Consider the following 18,489-nt stretch of genomic DNA (forward strand, 5'->3'; position numbering starts at 1 on the left):
AAGGCAAAAAAAGCGAAAAACAGGATAAGAGAGATTTTTTTACCGTGGAACAGCAAAACCACAGTTTTCATTTACTGGTGTATACCACACTTTTTAAAATATATAGATTTGCGGCTGAACAGTGAGCGACAAACGCAAACTGTTTTTTTTTTAGATACCAAAGGCCCAAAACTGGATATTACAGAGATTTTACCCGTAGAACTGCAAAACCACACTGGGATTTGTCAGGCGTACACCAGACTATTTTCAACAGATATATTTTTGTGTCAGAACACTCCGGAGACACTACTGTTTTTTTTATTGCAAAAAATGCAAAAAGCAGGATAATAAAGATTTTTTACCGTGGAACAGCAAAACCACAGTTTTAATTTACTGGTGTATATACCAGACTTTTTTTTTAGATACCAAAGGCCCAAAACTGGGTACTACAGAGATTTTACCCGTGGAACTGCAAAACCACACTTCTGTTTCTGTGGCCTATACCAGACCAAAATCAGAGACACACTTTTTTTTTTGGGGGGGGGGGACACCAATAGGTTAATAAGACGGGTATTTGGACAGTGTGTAAGAGGGAAAAAAAAAGAGGATTTAGATGAAAAAAAAGGATTTTTTCTGGCCCCCAAGACCAGCAGCTAAGTCCAGCAATTTCAGCAACAGGAGCACACAGGACTGTAATGCAGCGTTTGCTGGTATAACCACTGCGTCTCCTATACAGCCTGCCTGCCTGATATCTGGGATGGATATTAGTCCTGAGAAGGACTGTTTGTTTGTTCTGGCAGCCTTTACAGACCCTACACTAACTATTTCGCAGGAAAAATCTCTCCCTAGCTCAGCAGCGCTGTCCCTACACTGTCTTATCCGGAGCGACTGTGTCCAAGATGGCGGCGCCCGGTTTTAAATACTCGAGGTGACGCTGTGCGGCCAGCCAATCACTGTAATGCCCACAAACAACATGGCTGCGGCATTACAGTGACAAGCTGGCAATCCCTGCATGTTCATTGGCTCTGTAAAGAGCACCAAACATGCAGGGCGGAGACCCGAGCTCCCGCCCGAGTAACCCGGAAATGCTCGCTCAACACTATATGTTAGCACTATTTAAGGTCTGAATGTTAGTATTATTTCAATATTCCTATTTTAGTATTATTTGGGCACTGTAAGCTGCTATTATTTAAGCTTTGTATGGGGGTAATATATTAGAACACTGCATAGTGGTATTATTTTAGCACTGTATGGTAGTACTTCTGAGTACAATAAGGTGATATTGTGTATGTGTATTATGTTAGAATTATTTGAGTACTGCATGATGGTATTATTTGTACCCTACATGTTAGCATTATTGAGCACTGTTTCTTGGTATTATTTATATACTCTATTTAAGTATTATTTGAGAACTATAAGGTGATATTATGTAATAATTGTATGTTAGAATTATCTGTACACTATATGTAAGCATTATTTCAGCTTTGTATGTTAATATTATTTGAGAATTGTATGTCAGGATTATTTGAGCACTATTTAGTCGTATTATTTCAGAATTGTATTTTAGTATTATTTGAGCACTGTATGGTGCTATTATTTCATTACTCTATTTTAGTATTATTTGACCACAATCTGGAAGTATTAGTTGAGCACTGTAAGATGCTATTATTTGAACACTGTATAGTGATATAATAGAAGTATAGTGTAATTTAGGAACCACACCCTATGGCACAGATAATTAGTCTTTGTACAGTTTGGTGTTTGTATATTGTATGGTGGAGAAGCACCTACAGATAAAGTACAGGGTGCTATCCAATGTAAGGCTAACCCTGGTCACAAGCAGACCTTAAAAGGGGTATTCACATGTTATTCAATGGACAGAATGCAAATAAGCAATTTTGCAATTGTCTTGCTTTTTTATCTTTTTTTATTCTCCTACAATGAGAGCTATTATCTTACATGGTGCACAGCTTGTTTCCTAGAAGCTTGGCCATGCCACCAAAACCTGGCTGAGTGTGAGCAGAAGTTACATTCCAGGAGTGCATTTAACTCCTAACAATCCAGTCAACTCACTCCAGTCCATTGATTTCTATATAGCAGTTAGCTGCTCAACTCCCTTCTGTCCCTCTCAGTTCATAAGAGGACTCTAATCAGTACTTTTCCTCCAGCATCCAGCATCGGTGGTTTCCAGAGCAGTTCTCCTAATCATGACTCTCACTTTCCAGAGATTTGTGCTTGTTCAAAAGAACTGTTATCTCTATATGTAAATATAATGGTAACAGTGTAGAATCAAAATAAGCACTTACCATTAATGTGTTGTAGCAGGACAGAGCTACTCACCAGAACTGCTGGAAATTTCTATTTTGCCTGATTTATTCCCTTGAGTAATGACGAGACAATACTCCAAAAGAGGAAAATATTAGAATATTGCTACCCATACAATTGCCTAATGTATAGCTGTTCCAAAGTTCAGCTTTGTATTTGAGTCCAGGCTTTAGATCCAACAGACTGAGACATTGGCAGTCTGACATCTTTACTCTGCCCTGCCCTTGGAAACAATGGTATTTCCCATTTTCTGGGATTAGCCGAAGGAGCTTATCAGATAAAACATTTTATTTTTTTACTTTAATTCCTCCAGACCCGGGAGGGATTTGCGGTGATTTGCCAACTACTTTACAGATATGATTCATATCCCCCAAATTTATTGCTCATTTCCAAGTGTCGTACATGTGTGAGGGATAACGCGTTACAGATGAATCAGAGACTGGGTGGTTGTAAATTCACAGCCGGAAGACTCCAAGTCATAATATACAGGCGGCAGCGGAGCGATTGCACAGGGCATGGGCTCTTGCAGAGATCTTGTTTTCCATGTTGTGTACTTACTGGGTAGAATGATAACATCATCTCCTGCCTGTGGCGTAGTGGAGCCATGTCCTCCCCAGCCCTCGCTGACTCCTGCCCAGGACTCCGGAGAAGACCACCTGAGAATAGGATGTGGTGGAGGACTTGGTGCTGTGGGACAAGAAACAATAAATATGCCACTTTATATCTTTATGGTAGCTGATGAACAGCTACAAATCTCCTTGCAAAAAAGTTACTGATAACATTTTTTATGCTGGAAGCCGCCACTAGAGGGAGCTTAGGAGCTAACTGTATATAGGGGATAGACTGAATCACTTATAACACAGTGTGCTCTTTGGCTCCCTCTAGTGGTGGCTGCAGGCAGACTGATATTTTTTACAGTACTCACCAAGTGTTGGCTGGATGCTTGTCTCTTCTGCTACGAGTTTCACTCTTACTTGTCCTTCTCCCTTAACTGCAACCAGTAACAAATAAGAGCATTATTAATGTTTATGTTTATATTGGTGCGGCTCTCATACATATTGGTTGGGCATCAGCGTTAGTTGTTAGGTGAGGAAGATAACTTTCTAACTTTTAGTTCCCCTCAGTGTTGGTTCTTTGGGACCACCAAAGGGGATGATTCCAGGCTCTACACTCTGTCTATACAGAACATGTGAACACCTACATATCATTTCATTATAATCTGTGTTATTATTGCACACAGAGGGCAGATCATCCGCAAACTCTACCAGAGGTCAACTTTGTGTAAGGCAAAAGATCAACTGGATGATTTTCTAATTTTCTCATATTTTTAGGGCGACCATAGTTCCTCATTTATGTTATAACACTACACTTGCTGTTGTCAGCCCTCTTCTCTCTAATACCAATTTCTCTTTCCCAGCACCTTCTTTCTTCTCTTCAATATTATTTCCTTCCATCAGTAGCTTTTTCTTTACCCTTGCTCTTCCATTTTCATTTCCTTTCTGATATTTTCCCTTTTTATTTTCTTTCCATTAATGTTCTCCTTTTTCTCAGAATCATGAGAAGAGCAGTGTAAGGATTCATATGTTTTCTACAGATCTGTTCACTATTCCGCTTGCAATTCCAAGAAGAGCTGTTCCTGCCCATCAATTCAGCAACCAGTGGCTGGACCGCCATCGATCAAGACTTCTGACAATTGTCAACTGGACCGCCATCGATCAAGACTTCTGAAAATTGGCAGCTGCACCACCACTGATCAAGACTTCTGACAATTGTCAGCTGGACAGACACCAATCAAGACTTCTGAAAATTGGCAGCTGCACCACCACCGATCAAGACTTCTGACAATTGGCAGCTGGACCGCCACCAATCAAGTTTTCTGACAATTAGAAGCTGGACCACCACCGATCAAAACTTCTGACAACTGGCAGCTGGGCCACCACCGATCAAAACTTCTGACAATTGGCAGCTGGACCACCACTTTAGAGGCTTATTCCAGTTACATAGTAGCACACCTGAGGTTTTGATCAATGGTGGTCCAGCTGCTGAAACTCTTACTGGTTGCTGAAGTGAAGGGGCAGAGGACTTCTAAGTGATCTGACCCTTCAGCTATCATCGGCCTTGCTCAGATCTCCTCAGAATCACAAGAAGAGCAATGTATGGACTATATGTTTTCAATAGATTTGGTCACTATTCTGTTTGCAACTTTGAGAAGAACTGTTCTTGGCCCTTCAACTCAGCAACCAGTCTTGGCAGCTGGACCACCACTGATCAAAACTTCTGACAATTGGCAGCTGGATCACCAACGATCAAAACTTCTGACAATTGGCAGCTGGACCACCACTTTAGAGGCTTATTCCAGTTGCATAGTAGCACACCTGAGATTTTGATCAATGGTGGACCAGCTGCTGAAACTCTTACTGGTTGCTGAAGCGAAGGGGCAGAGTACTTCTAAGTGATCTGACCCTTCAGCTTTCATCGGCCTTGCTCAGATCTCCTCAGAATCACAAGCAGAGCAATGTATGGACTATATGTTTTCAATAGATTTGGTCCCTATTCTGTTTGCAACTTTGAGAAGAACTGTTCTTGGCCCTTCAATTCAACAACCAGTCTCGGCAGCCGGACCACCACCGATCAAAACTTCTGACATGATACTTTATAGACTAAGGTTTTGATCATTGGTGGTTCAGGTGCTGAAGTTCTCACTGATCATAGAGGTGAAGAGGGCAGAAGAGCTCTCCTTGGAGATGTAGGTAGTGTGTTGAAAAGATCTATAAAAAGAATATGAGTCATGTACATTGCTCTGCTTGTGACAACAAGAAGAGCCAATCATACCCAAAGGGGCACAGATTGCTATTGAACTCTTCTGGCCCTTTACTTCAGCAATCACAGAAGGGAAGTGGTTTCACCAGCTGAACCACCACCGATCGAGACTTCTAACATTTCACTATGTTATAAGTTTTCTGATAGCATAGGTAAGCTCTAAAACACATAAATAATAGCTCCTTGCAAAAAATGTTGCGTTAAATGTCCAGTGACAGAAATCTCTGAGCAGTGCCAAAAGGCAGCATGAACTCTGCATAGAGTGTTTTCAAATTGGTGGCGGTCTGAGATCATCGGACGTATGAACAACGTATCAGAAGACCATTATGACTACAGTAAACTATACAATATGTTGGTAAAGTTTGTCCTTCAATCCTTTTTTGCGCTATGCGGCACAGAGATTTCGGGAATTAATGTAGACTTTGAGGATGGACATTCATCATTGCTTTTGTGCCCAAAACTTTGCACAATTTGTGCAATTTCTTTGTTATTATTATGTGCACCAAATGTATCAATGTGTTACATCACTTAGTACACAATTTGTTTTACAACCTATGCCAAAAGTTAAAAATGACAAAAAAGGGAGGTGGGTAACCATTTGGGGCAACGTATATTTTTGACAGGTCATTATTGAATCCTCATCATTTCCAAAATTTGTTTGCCATCAGCAAGAACACCTTTGCTTACATTCACAGCCTGCAAACCCCTAAATATTTAGTCCTGCTCTCAACTGAGAAGTGGATATAATTGTATTCAATGTAGACAACGTTCTGCGAGCTCAACACATCAGCTGTGTTACTCACCCATCCTGACACATGTGCCGGGCCTGGCTCCCTTCTCCTAAAGCTGCTTCCCTTTGTTGTAATCCATGTTGGGTTTCTCAGATAACCACAACACCTCTAACATCATCACCCTAGGACTTTAAAGTCAGCTCTGGCAGAGGTCAAGTGCTTGGATATTAATTAGAATTGTCCACAGTTGCCTCAAGTTTGTCGGGAGTTTTCTGCTTCTTCACTTGATCCAACTTGAGCTAGGTGTCTATCATCTCTTCTTATACTCCTAACTTCCATGAAACAACCAGAATTATTTCCAAGCTCAGCCCAGTTTACTAGATGTTGTCCATACCTAGCTCTCAACAACTCTTCGCAACTGTTTTCAGTCTTGTTAGGTGGTTCCTGCATCTCTCCGAGAATGTTAACAGAGATGTAAAGGTAACAGAGAATTAAATTCAGTCTGGTATCTTCCAGCAGAGAAATGGTTGATAGCAGCGATATACCAGAATCAAATGCATCTTCTGGTATATTGCTGCCATTAACCATTGCCCTGCTGGAAAATGGTATTTACATCTCTGTTACAGTGCTGCCATTAACTATTTCCCTGTTGGAATATTTCCGTCTGCATTTACTTCTCTGTTACTCCTGTGTTTAAGCATTGCCCTGCTAGAAGATACCAGACTGTATTCCTGTGATTTACAGCTTCCCTCCCAGAAGGTACCAATTGGTACTTGGATTTCTGTTTTTCACCTTTTATGTGCTTGCTGTAAGTGAATGTGACCACTCTTGTTATCATTCAGAGGCAACAAGTCTGTACATACAGTGCTGGCCAAAAGTATTGGCACCCCTGCAATTCTGTCAGATAATACTCAGTTTCTTCCTGAAAATGATTGCAATCACAAATTATTTGGTATTATTCTCTTCATTTAATTTGTCTTCAATGAAAAAAACACAAAAAGAATTGTCCTAAAGCCAAATTGGATATAATTCCACACCAAACCTAAAAAAGGGGGTGGACAAAAGTATTAGCACCCTTTGAAAAATCATGTGATGATTCTCTAATTCGTGTAATTAACAGCACCTGTAACTTACCTGTGGCACCTAACTGGTGTTGGCAATAACTAAATCACACTTGCAGCCAGTTAACATGGATTAAAGTTGACTCAACCTCTGTCCTGTGTCCTTGTGTGTACCACATTGAGCATGGAGAAAAGAAAGAAGACCAAAGAACTGTCTGAGGACTTGAGAAACCAAATTGTGAGGAAGCATGAGCAATCTCAAGGCTACAAGTCCATCTCCAAAGACCTGAATGTTCCTGTGTCTTCCGTGCGCAGTGTCTTCAAGAAATTTAAGCCCATGGCACTGTGGCTAACCTCCCTAGATGTGGACGGAAAAGAAAAATTGACGAGAGATTTCAACGCAAGATTGTGCGGATGGTGGATAAAGAACCTCGACTAACATCCAAACAAGTTCAAGCTGCCCTGCAGTCCAAGGGTACAACAGTGTCAACCCGTACTATCCGTCGGCGTCTGAATGAAAAGGGACTGTATGGTAGGATACCCAGGAAGACCCCACTTCTTACCCCGAGACATAAAAAAGCCAGGCTGGAGTTTGCCAAAACTTACCTGAGAAAGCCTAAAACGTTTTGGAAGAATGTTCTCTGGTCAGATGAGACAAAAGTAGAGTTTTTTGGGAAAAAGCATCAACATAGAGTGTACAGGAAAAAAAAAAAGTCATTCAAAGAAAAGAACACGGTCCCTACAGTCAAACATGGCGGAGGTTCCCTGATGTTTTGGGGTTGTTTTGCTGCCTCTGGCACTGGACTGCTTGACCGTGTGCATGGCATTATGAAGTCTGAAGACTACCAACAAATTTTGCAGCATAATGTAGGGCCCAGTGTGAGAAAGCTGGGTCTCCCTCAGAGGTCATGGGTCTTCCAGCAGGACAATGACCCAAAACACACTTCCAAAAGCACTATAAAATGGTTTGAGAGAAAGCACTGGAGACTTCTAAGGTGGCCAGCAATGAGTCCAGACCTGAATCCCATAGAACACCTGTGGAGAGATCTCAAAATGGCAGTTTGGAGAAGGCACCCTTCAAATGTCAGGGACCTGTAGCAGTTTGCCAAAGAAGAATGGTCTACAATTCCAGCAGAGCATTGTATGAAACTCATTGATGGTTACCGGAAGCGGTTGTTCGCAGTTATTTTGGCTAAAGGTTGTGCAACCAAGTATTAGGCTGAGGGTGCCAATACTTTTGTCCGGTCCTTTTTTGGAGTTTTGTGTGAAATGATCAATGATTTGATTTTTGCTTCATTCTCTTTTGTGTTTTTTCCTTGCAAGCAAATTAAATGAAGAGAATAAGACCAAAGAATTTGTGATTGCAATAATTTTCAGGAAGAAACTGAGTATTATCTGACAGAATTGCAGGGGTGCCAATACTTTTGGCCAGCACTGTATTTAAAATAGTAGATCAAGCAATTCAGATAAGATGCAAAAGTTTTTGTATTCCAATAATTTTCCAAAACTAAAAACATAGTAAATCCACATCATCAACTGGAGAAACATATGATCTGAGGAAAAAAGTCTCAAGAGAATGAGTATTCAGAGACCTGGTTGACACGTTTCGAAGTGATACCCAAAGGTTATGAATAAGAAGTATCACTTCGAAACGCATCGCCAGGTCTCTGAATACTCATTCTCATGGGACTTTTTTCCTCGGATGATATGTTTCTCCAGTTGATGATGTGGATTTGCTATGTTTTTATTTTTGGAACATTATTGGAATAAAATAAACTTTTGCATCTTATCTGAAGTGCTGGATCTACTATTTTAAATATGTACAGACTTGTTGCCTCTGAATGATAACAAGAGTGGTCACATTCACTGACAGCAAACACATAAAAGGTGAAAAACAGAAATCCAAGAATAAAAAAAGTTACAGAACATTTCATTAATAGAGATTAGGCTTTATTAATATAAAGCCGTAAAAGCCTTTAAGAGCATACTGCATATTCAATGTGAGCTATGAAGTTCAATGTATACACAGTATGCAATAAGCTCCTCAGCTCCCTCTAGTGGTGATGACAGAATTTAAACTTATAGCTTAAGGACTTTGTATCAGTAAAACAGATCTCTCGCACCCTTTAAAGAAATATTAAGAAATTATTCAGTAAGGATTACAAATCTATTTAGTTTAAAAAATATAACTGGTCTATAAGGATGGACATTCCCTTTAAGTAGTGCTAAAACCTAGCTGATTGGACCATAAAATAATAATTATCAGTTCATCTAAAGCCCTGTAATAATTCTGCTCTTGAAATCACTTTTTCATGCGCCCAGGCCATCTGCAGATGATTTGCTCCGGCTATTCCCTCCCGTACCTTTTCCTTAATAGATTTTGAAAATCTGATGTCTCCAGAAATTGTGATCAGCATCAAAGACATGACTCAACATCTAATAATTTGCAGATCTCAGAACACTTTGAATGTCAAATAGGATTATTGTAGGAGTAGCTGAAATCATTAAAGATCCGCTGCGCAGAGGAGCCTGGACCGGCCAGAACCATAAGTTGTAATGATCTAAAAAAGGTCCAAAATTCTGTTCTGTTTAATTTCATAACAATTTTACAATCAGCAGAATCTCAGGTTTAACAGTACAGATCAGATATTACATTTTTTTCTTCTTCTAAAATGTTACAGGTTATGCTTCATTGCAGGGACACGACAGGTGGAGGTTTGGCAGGTGGATGGCCTAGATATGAAGGTAGAGTGAGGTTCAGGATAAGGTATCTGGAGGTCTGTACCCGCCCTTCTCCTGCCTGTGTTCCCTTAAAGAGGACCTGTCACTTCGCATAAATATGTCATTTTTTTCACCTGGAGTAAACGCCGCTGTTCTCCTGAATCCGGCGTTGTGTTTGCTTCGTTCCTGCTCCTCTCTGTTCCTGAGATATGGCCTCCTCTTCCTTGTATGTGCATCTACTCTTTTTTTAGCCAACTGGGAGTGACTTTCAAGAAAACACCCACAGAGAAGAGTTCAGACCACACACCCTTGGCTAAGAAGTCTAGAATTACATACAAGGAAGAGGAGGCCATATCTCAGGAACGGAAAGGAGCAAGAAGAAAATAAAAACATTGGGGGAATCAGAAAAACAGCAGCATTTACACCAAGGGAAAAAGGAAGATGTTCTTACCAAATGGTGTAACCTTATCATAGTCTGTCAGACCAGAGAGAATAACGAAGAAGGCTTTTATCCTAAGTCATGTGACAAGGCTCGTTAAAGGGTGAATATTGATTTTTAGGATTCCTACTTCCAATAGGTGGCGCTAGAGTTCTAGCTCTCTTCCTCTCTGAAGAGACAATTTACATAATGAAGAAGAGTTCACTTTGGCTTCTTCTCTACTTTGGGGATGTGTCAGCCCTACAGAAGAGGCGAGTGTGTGTAACTATACGTGTGTAATGTGTGTAACTATATGTGTGTAATGTGTGTAAATATATGTGTGTAATGTGCAATTATATGTGTGTAATGTGTGTAACTACAGTACAGACCAAAAGTTTGGACACACCTTCTCATTTAAAGATTTTTCTGTATTTTCATGACTATGAAAATTGTACATTCACACTGAAGGCATCAAAACTATGAATTAACACATGTGGAATTATATACTTAACAAAAAAGTGTGAAACAACTGAAAATATGTCTTATATTCTAGGTTCTTCAAAGTAGCCACCTTTTGCTTTGATGACTGCTTTGCCCACTCTTGGCATTCTCTTGATGAGCTTATAACTTTTTTATTTTTCTTTCAACATGGCCGTATGAAGTTTTTTTTTTTCTTTTTACAAGATGAGTTGTGATTATGAATAACACTAATCACTTCACCATATAATGTATGGAAAACTGGAGAAAAAAAAGTCTGGCGAACTGTTGGTAAAAAATCCCCACCCCCCAGCAATTCAGTTACTGTTTTTTGGTAGTTTTATTTTCCTGGCATTCATTGTGCGGCTAAAATACCCTGACTGCCTGATTCTCCTGGTCACGACGAATATGGCTTTAGCAAACTTGTAAAATTGTCTGACATGACTTTTTTTGGGTACAATTTTGGGGAAGATACATTGTTTATAACTCTTTTTTTTTTTTGCAAAAATTTTTTGACATGTTTCTTCTGTATGGAATTTACCCTACGGATGAAATAATTTTACACATTAATAGTTAAGACTTTTATGGAAGTGGTGATACCAAATATGTTTTTTTTATTTGTATTTATGTTTGCATTGGGAAAAGGTAAAGAATGTAAACTGTTGTGTTGTTTTTTAAAAATTTTGCAATATTTTGAAAAACTGTTTTATTACTTTTTTTTTTTAGTCTCGCCCTATAGGAGCCATGAACCTGTGATTGTGTGTACTATATACTGCAATACTTCAACATTTTCGTATACCTGAAATATGTGGAGCAGGCTTAGATCCTGAGCCCGCTCCATACACCCTCACCTGAGCACAAAGTTCACCCTAAATTGGAAAGGGGCTAAAGAAATTGTACAAATTTGAACAAAAAAAAAATGGCTTCTTTCTTCCGTAACAGCTCCACACTCGTCTACTGGCTGTGCAAAGAATTGCAACAAAGCCGTGATGACTTAGAAGAAGCTGAACTGCAATACCATATCCAACCAGTAGACAGGTGTGGCGCTGTTTCTCATGTGGCGCTATTTTTTTCTAAACCTGCACATCCCTTTTAGTTCCTCTTTAAAGGGGTTGTCCACCCTTAATTACATATTTTTTTTATTTAACTCTAATTTTTGAAAATTATCTTTTTAATTCTGTTTCATTAAAAATGTTGCACCATCTGCCTTCTATAGGATGTGTTGCACTGGCTATTGCTGACTGCAGAGAGAGTTAACTGAGAATCTATCAGTGAGCTGGTCCTGATAGTCCAGTTGAAGAGTTTGTAACACTTATCTGTTTTAATCTGAGCGGCTCAGCTGATATATGATATAAAATATGCAGGGAAAGGAAGAGCTTGTAAAAACCAAAAGGTGCAACATTTTTAATGAAACCCAATTACAAAAAAATGCATTTAAGGCAGCACTCCCATCACAGTTTTTATCCTCTTAATATATTGCAGTCATCATATTATATAGCACTGTGGACTTAAAATTGCTCATTTTGCCTTTCTACCCAGTTAATTCTTCTGTTTTCCATTAGGTCTATGACATCACGTGATTAAAAAATGACCACTCTATGTAGAAACAGGAAGTCTCTGTTCCCTGTATGAGTCATCATTAGAACTACAATTCTACATAATGGCAAAGTTCCTAGCAGAGGGGATGAGCAGTGCAGCTGGGTCAAGAGTTGAAGAGAAGGTGGAGCTGGGCTACCAGGGACTTTTCAGTGATGTAGAATTGTAGTTCTAATGGTGACTCATATAGGGAAAATTGAGTTCCTGTTTCTACATAGAACTTAGAAGGATTCAACTCGTCAGTTTTTAATCATGTGACGACATAGATCTAATGGAACAGAGAAAAATTATCTGGGAGGAAAGGCAAAATGAGCAATTGTAAGTACACATTGCTATATAATAGGATGATTGCAATATATTAAGAGGATAAAAACTTTGATGGGATGAGTGCTGCTTTAAGTATAAACACGTCCGCAAAATGTGGACAATCCCTTTAAATTTTGGAGTAGTCAGTACATTAATAAAGCTCCACGATAACAACAGTGGACTGAAGTTTTCCACCGCTGGATCCATCACCTTGTCCCGCGCCCAGCAGTCCGGGGACTTTGCTTGATACAATAGTTTGCATAATTTAAGCGCCATTTATTCTTCATCAATCTTTTTTTGGAGAAACGTGAAATATTTTTTTTGCCGGGGTTCCCATGGTAATCAAGCACATTGAAAGAGACTAAAGGTTCATTAATTCTAGGAGTTCAATGAATTAGTGGAAATAATGAAGACTTCAATCTTTTGGATAATTACATTTGGCTCGGTAAGCAGCGTATGCTGATCTGCCCGGTGAGAATGTCATAATTAAATAATCAGCGCCGGCTAACCTTACACCCAATTAATAAGAAATCCGGAGGAACGATGACACCTATCAGGACGGACCGACCTCCCACATGGTCACCAGATTCCGCACCAGGGCAGAGGGATACCCAACCCCTTTAAATAGCAACAAAAAAAATCACCAGTAGGGAAAGCAGCTACCAGTAAGTATTTGGATCTGGGTAAAATCAAATAAAATGTATTTCACCTTGTTCTTTTTGGGTCTTGGACGATACTTTATGTACATGCATAAAAGAGACAAAAGGACAGTAAAAAAAAAATGCTTAAAAAACGCACCGAAAAAAAAAGCAACAAAAATCCTGAACAACCTCCTGGCAAGAGATCAGGTTTTGCTGCAGAAAATGAATGCAGAAAAAAATTCATGATATGTGAACATAGCCTAAGGGATTTTATTTTATTGTGGAAGGGAGTTGTAGTTTTTTTCATTTTACCATTCAGTTTTCTGAAAAATGGTAACAAAAAAAAAAATTTAAATAGAGGTTTAATGGCGTAAGAAACGCTATTCCGCAATGGTTTGTTTTTACAGCGTTCATTGAGCGGAAAAAAAAAAAAAAATTACCATGGAATATGATTAACCAGATCGGTGATAGCAAAAGAAAAGTTCTTTATTTTTTCAGATTTTAGCAGCGTAAAAAATTGTGAACAAAAAATAAAAAAAAAAAATTTGCTTTGTGCCGTCATTTTCCGAGACCCGTAACTTTTTTTTATTTTTCTGCTGTTTATTGGGTTGGCGAGCTGTAGATTTTATCGTAATTAGTTTGGGGTAAAAAATAACATTTTGATCACTTTTTATAGCATTTTTGGGAGAGCAACAAATAATGGCTATTTTAGCATGTTGATTTTATTTTTCTTCGTGACTTTATTATATTACATGGGGTAAATACAGTAATTCTCTATATTCATGGATGTTGAACATGCTTTATTTAACCCCTTCACGACATGCGCCGTATGTGAATCGTGATCTACCCGTGGATGTTAACGTGTTTAATGTCAATTTCTAACAGGGGCATTTAACATGTCCGTGCCCAAAGCGCGTCACTAATCCCACCCATCAGCGCCCTTGTCACCGCGGTTGACCGCGGGTGGCCAATGGGCGGGCAATGACAACTCGGGGTCTGCATGAGACCCCTGCGGTTGACATTGCCGGGATGCTATGAGCGCCGGCCAGCGGTCTGCAGTCATAGCAGAGGAGCATTTTTGCTACACACAGCAGGGCTGAATATGCTATGTGTAACACAGGCGATTCGCAGCTTCTAGTCTCCCATGGAGACTACTGAATCAAGTAAAAAGTAAAAAAAATTATTAAAAATATAAAAAAAAATATAAAAAATTTAATTCACCCCCTTTTCGCCCCATTCAAAACAAAACCATTAAAAAAATCTAATATACACATATTTGTATCGCTGCATTCAGAATCGCCCGATCTATCAATATATAAAAAGGATTAATCCGATCTGTAAACAGCGTAATGAGAAAAGAAATCAGAACGCCAGAATTAAGTTTTTTGGTCACCGTAACATTGCAATAACAAGCGATCAAAACATCAGATCTACTCCAAAATGTTATCAATAAAAACGTCAGCTCGGCGGTCAAAAAATAAGCCCTCACCCAGCCCCAGATCCCAAAAAATGGAGACGCTACAGGTCTCGGAAAATGGTGACTTTTTTTTTTTTAAGCAAAATTTGGATTTTTTTTTCTAGCACTTAAATAAAAAAGAACCTATACATGTTTGGTATCTACGAACTCGTAATGATCTGGAGAATAATAATGGCAGGTCAGTTTTAGCATTTAGTGAATATGTTTAAAAAAAAAAAAAAAAACAACTGTGGAATTGCACTTTTTGTTGCGATTTCACCGCACTTGGGATTTTTTTCCCCATTTTCCAGTGCACGAGATAGTAAAACCAATGGTGTCGATCAAAAGTATAACTCGCCCCGCAAAAAAAAAAAAAAACAAGCTCTCATATGGCCATATTGACAGAAAAGTAAAAACGTTATGGCTCTGAAGAGGAACAAAAAAACGAAACCGCAAAAACGGAAAAGGGCTGCGGCGTGTTATAGTTTATAGAATAAATCAGTCTATAAATCAGTCTCCGATGCTGCCAGAGTGTGGCTGGATATCACAGGAAGATCCAAAAGGCAGAGGTATGGTAACCCATAGGCATTCTGCGATCTCGTCTCCTCATGGGAGTGCCCATGTCCCCATTGATCAGCTGCTGGCAGGTCCCACAGCAAGAGAAAGTGAGTGAAGCCAGAATAGCATGGTGTAGTGGCCATCCTCAGGTACTGCAGCTCAGCTTCCATTGAAATGAATTTGACTCCAGTAGGAATAGATGATAGATAGATAGATAGATAGATAGATAGATAGATAGATAGATAGATAGATAGATAGATAGATAGATAGATAGATAGATATGAATGTTAGTGATGAGCGAGTATGTTCTGTCCGAGTATTTACAGCTGCTCGGTTATATGTTTGAATCGTTCCCGTGTGCATGATTTGTGACTGTTTGACAGCTTTAATACATGTGAGGAATGTGTTAGAAATAGACATTCTTCACATGTAATAAAGCTGTCAAACAGTCGCAAATCATGCACACGGGAACGATTCAACCATAACACCGAGCAGCTGTAAATACTCGGTGATCGCCCGAGCATACTCCGCGAAAGGGTTAACAAAACAGCTCATCACCAATGAATGTATCTGTAGGATTCAGAGGACATGTGGGTATTTTTTGATGAACATGGTTCTGATATTTGTTGAAAGTACAAAAAAAAACATCAAGTTCTGCACACAGACACAATACATCATGTAAGCTCTTACGTTCCCCCATGTAGCACATGTTCTAGAACACCGAGGATTTCGCCTCCAGGTCTTTTTGAGAGGAGCAATCGTTGGGACAAAACCTCCTTGTGCCTATTGTTTAGTTTGACTTTGCGCCCACAAGCCAGAAGAAAAGCTGCGTCCTGTGACAGCGATTCCCCATAACTAGCCCATATATTTATCACGGCTGTTAATGTTCCTGTAAAATCCCATTATATTTTAGCATTGATTGATGTTCAATTTATACAAACGACCACCCTGTGGTTATAAGCAGAGTATCCGGAGAGGCGAACGCCACAATGCAAGGAGATAAGAAGAAAAATGTCAGCAACATGCAAACTTAACTGTTTACCGTATGTGCATGCAACAATGAACGCACTGAACAGGGGATTATCAACCGGGAGGGATGCAAATTGCTGCCTGTCCTACAAGCAACACAATAATAGAGCTCCCAATAGTGTCTCCATTAAAATGAGGCATAAATAGATGGTTAAAATTACGATTTTATTAGAGATAAATATAAAATATGGATAAAATTAAGCAGAGGTATCCAAATGTAGCAATCAAATAACAAGAAATATGATCAAATACATTTTTTTTTGTATATAATATTTCCTAATCATCCCTAAGTGAGTTAAAGTGCCAATAGATATAAATAAGTAGGATAAGAAAAAAATCTTTTTGCAAAAAGATTTTTTTTTTGCAAAAAAAGAGAGGCAGAGAGAGAGAGAGAGACAGAGAGGACCCCACTGACCATAAAAGCTTACAGTCTACAGGAGAGAGCAAACCACGCTGACTATAAGAGCTTATACTCTATAGGAGACAGAGAGAGGAGCACACTGACCATAAGAGCCTACAATCTACAGGAGAGAAAGGACCCCGCTGATCCAAAGAGCTTACGTTCTACAGGAGGTAGAGAGGAGATTTTGGCGGGCTCAATGATGTGTTCAGGATCCTCCTCCTGGTCGGAACACTGGAAGGATCAATAGAGAGCGTCCGACTTGATGTTCTTATATGCCGGCCGAAAATGGAGAGAGAGGTTGAAGAGGGCGAAGAATAGAGACCACCTGGCTTGTCGAGGGTTAAGTTGCTGTGCCGATTGCAGAGAAGCAAGATTCTTGCGGTGAGTATTTATAACCACAGGGTGCATCGCTCCTTCAAGCAAGTACTGCCGCTCCTTCAGAGCCAGTTTAATCGCTAACAGTTCTGGATCGCTTATAGAGTAATTGCGTTCAGGAGCAGAGAAAATCTTGGAAAAGAAGCCACAGGTCACCATGGGACCAAAAGAAGACTTATGAGTAAGAACAGCACTGGCCCCTGAGGAAGAAGCATGCACCTCCAGAAAGAACTGCTTGTTATTGTTCGGACGATGCAGCACAGGAGCCGAGGACAAGGCCTGTTTTAGAGACACAAAGGCATCTTCCGCTACTGGAGTCCACACTTTAGGATTGGCCCCCTTGCAGGTCAGGTCAGAAATAGGAGCGGTCTAAGAGGAGAAATGCGAAATGACTTGTAGTAATTTGCGAACCCGAGAAACTGCTCAATAGCCTTTAGACCTTGTGGACGGGGCCACTTCAAGATGGCGGATACATGGATTTTTGAGATCCATTTTCAAGCCAGTGTCGAAGATGATGCACTCCAGAAACAGAAGAGAGGACTGCTCGAAGACACATTTTTCATCTTTGGCTTACAGATGGGTCGTCTTTAACCTCTGTAGAACCTGGCGAATGTCCCTCCTGTGTATTGGCAGACCACATACGTGTAGAGGAGGTCCAGGAAGATGTCGTTTACCTGTTCCTGGAAGACTGCTGGGGCATTATAGAGACCAAACGGCATAATGCGATACTCGTAATGGCCATTGCAGGTGTTAAAAATCATCTTCCATTAGTTTCCTTAGTGACTTCAAATCAGGTTATACGGCCCTCGTAGGTAGAGTTCCGTGAAGACTCTGGAACCTTTAAAGCGATCAAATAGCTTGGAGATGAGAGGCAGAAGATATTTATTCTTGATTGTGATTTGGTTGAGACCCCTCTAATAGATGCAGGGTCGTAGAGAACATTCTTTTTTCTTCACAAAGAAGAAACCTGCTCCAGCCGGGGAGGAAGACTTCTGGATAAATCCCCTGGCAATGTTCTCTTCAATATATTCGGATATGGCACAGGTCTCAGCCTGCGACGTGGGATAGATTCAGCCTCGTGGGGGGGTGCACCTGGTCGAAGGTCAATCAGACAGTCATACAGCCTATGTGTTGGTAAAGTCTCATCCTCCTTTTTATCAAAGACATCAGCGTACGTCCAATATGCCACAGGCAAACCAGGCAAATTAGCTGGAGAAGTCAGAGGTCAAGCAGGGTGAATGGGAGCAAGGCAACTCTCATAACAGTCTTGACCCCAACGGAGTACTTCTCCGGACAAGGCAGGGTCGTGTTTTTGCAGTCATAGCAGACCTAGAGGCAGAGGGTGAGACAGACTGGACAACACGTAAAGAGGAATCTTCTAAAAGTGCAGCATTCCTACCCAAAGTTCCACTAGTTCGGTAACGGAAAGGATGGTTTCAGAGAGAGGTCTTCCATCCACTTAAGGAACCACCAACAGTTTCTGTAGACGTTTACTCGGGATTTTATATCAATCCACAATGGCCTGTTGCAGGAAATTACCTGTAGAACCAGAGTTCAGGTAGGCTGACTCAATACAACGGATGTCGCCACAAG

At 40.1% G+C, this 18,489-nt stretch overlaps 1 protein-coding gene across 3 annotated transcripts in view; it reads right to left on the reverse strand.

Annotated features, from left to right (window-relative positions):
• PKHD1 (PKHD1 ciliary IPT domain containing fibrocystin/polyductin) overlaps positions 1-18,489 on the reverse strand; it is a 1,008,258-nt gene that overhangs the window by 365,609 nt on the left and 624,160 nt on the right. For all 3 annotated transcript variants that reach the window (XM_073674041.1, XM_073674039.1, XM_073674040.1), the window contains 2 exons: positions 3,230-3,295; positions 2,863-2,991 (listed from right to left, as the gene is read on the reverse strand). In XM_073674041.1, the coding sequence (XP_073530142.1) occupies positions 2,863-2,991; positions 3,230-3,295 (195 nt within the window). The remainder of the gene's footprint in view (positions 1-2,862; positions 2,992-3,229; positions 3,296-18,489) is intronic.

The sequence above is a fragment of the Phyllobates terribilis genome, unplaced genomic scaffold (genome assembly GCF_046119375.1).
Source record: "Phyllobates terribilis strain yellow unplaced genomic scaffold, ASM4611937v1 Scaffold_3__8_contigs__length_932513732, whole genome shotgun sequence".
NCBI classification, from domain to species: Eukaryota; Metazoa; Chordata; class Amphibia; order Anura; family Dendrobatidae; genus Phyllobates; species Phyllobates terribilis.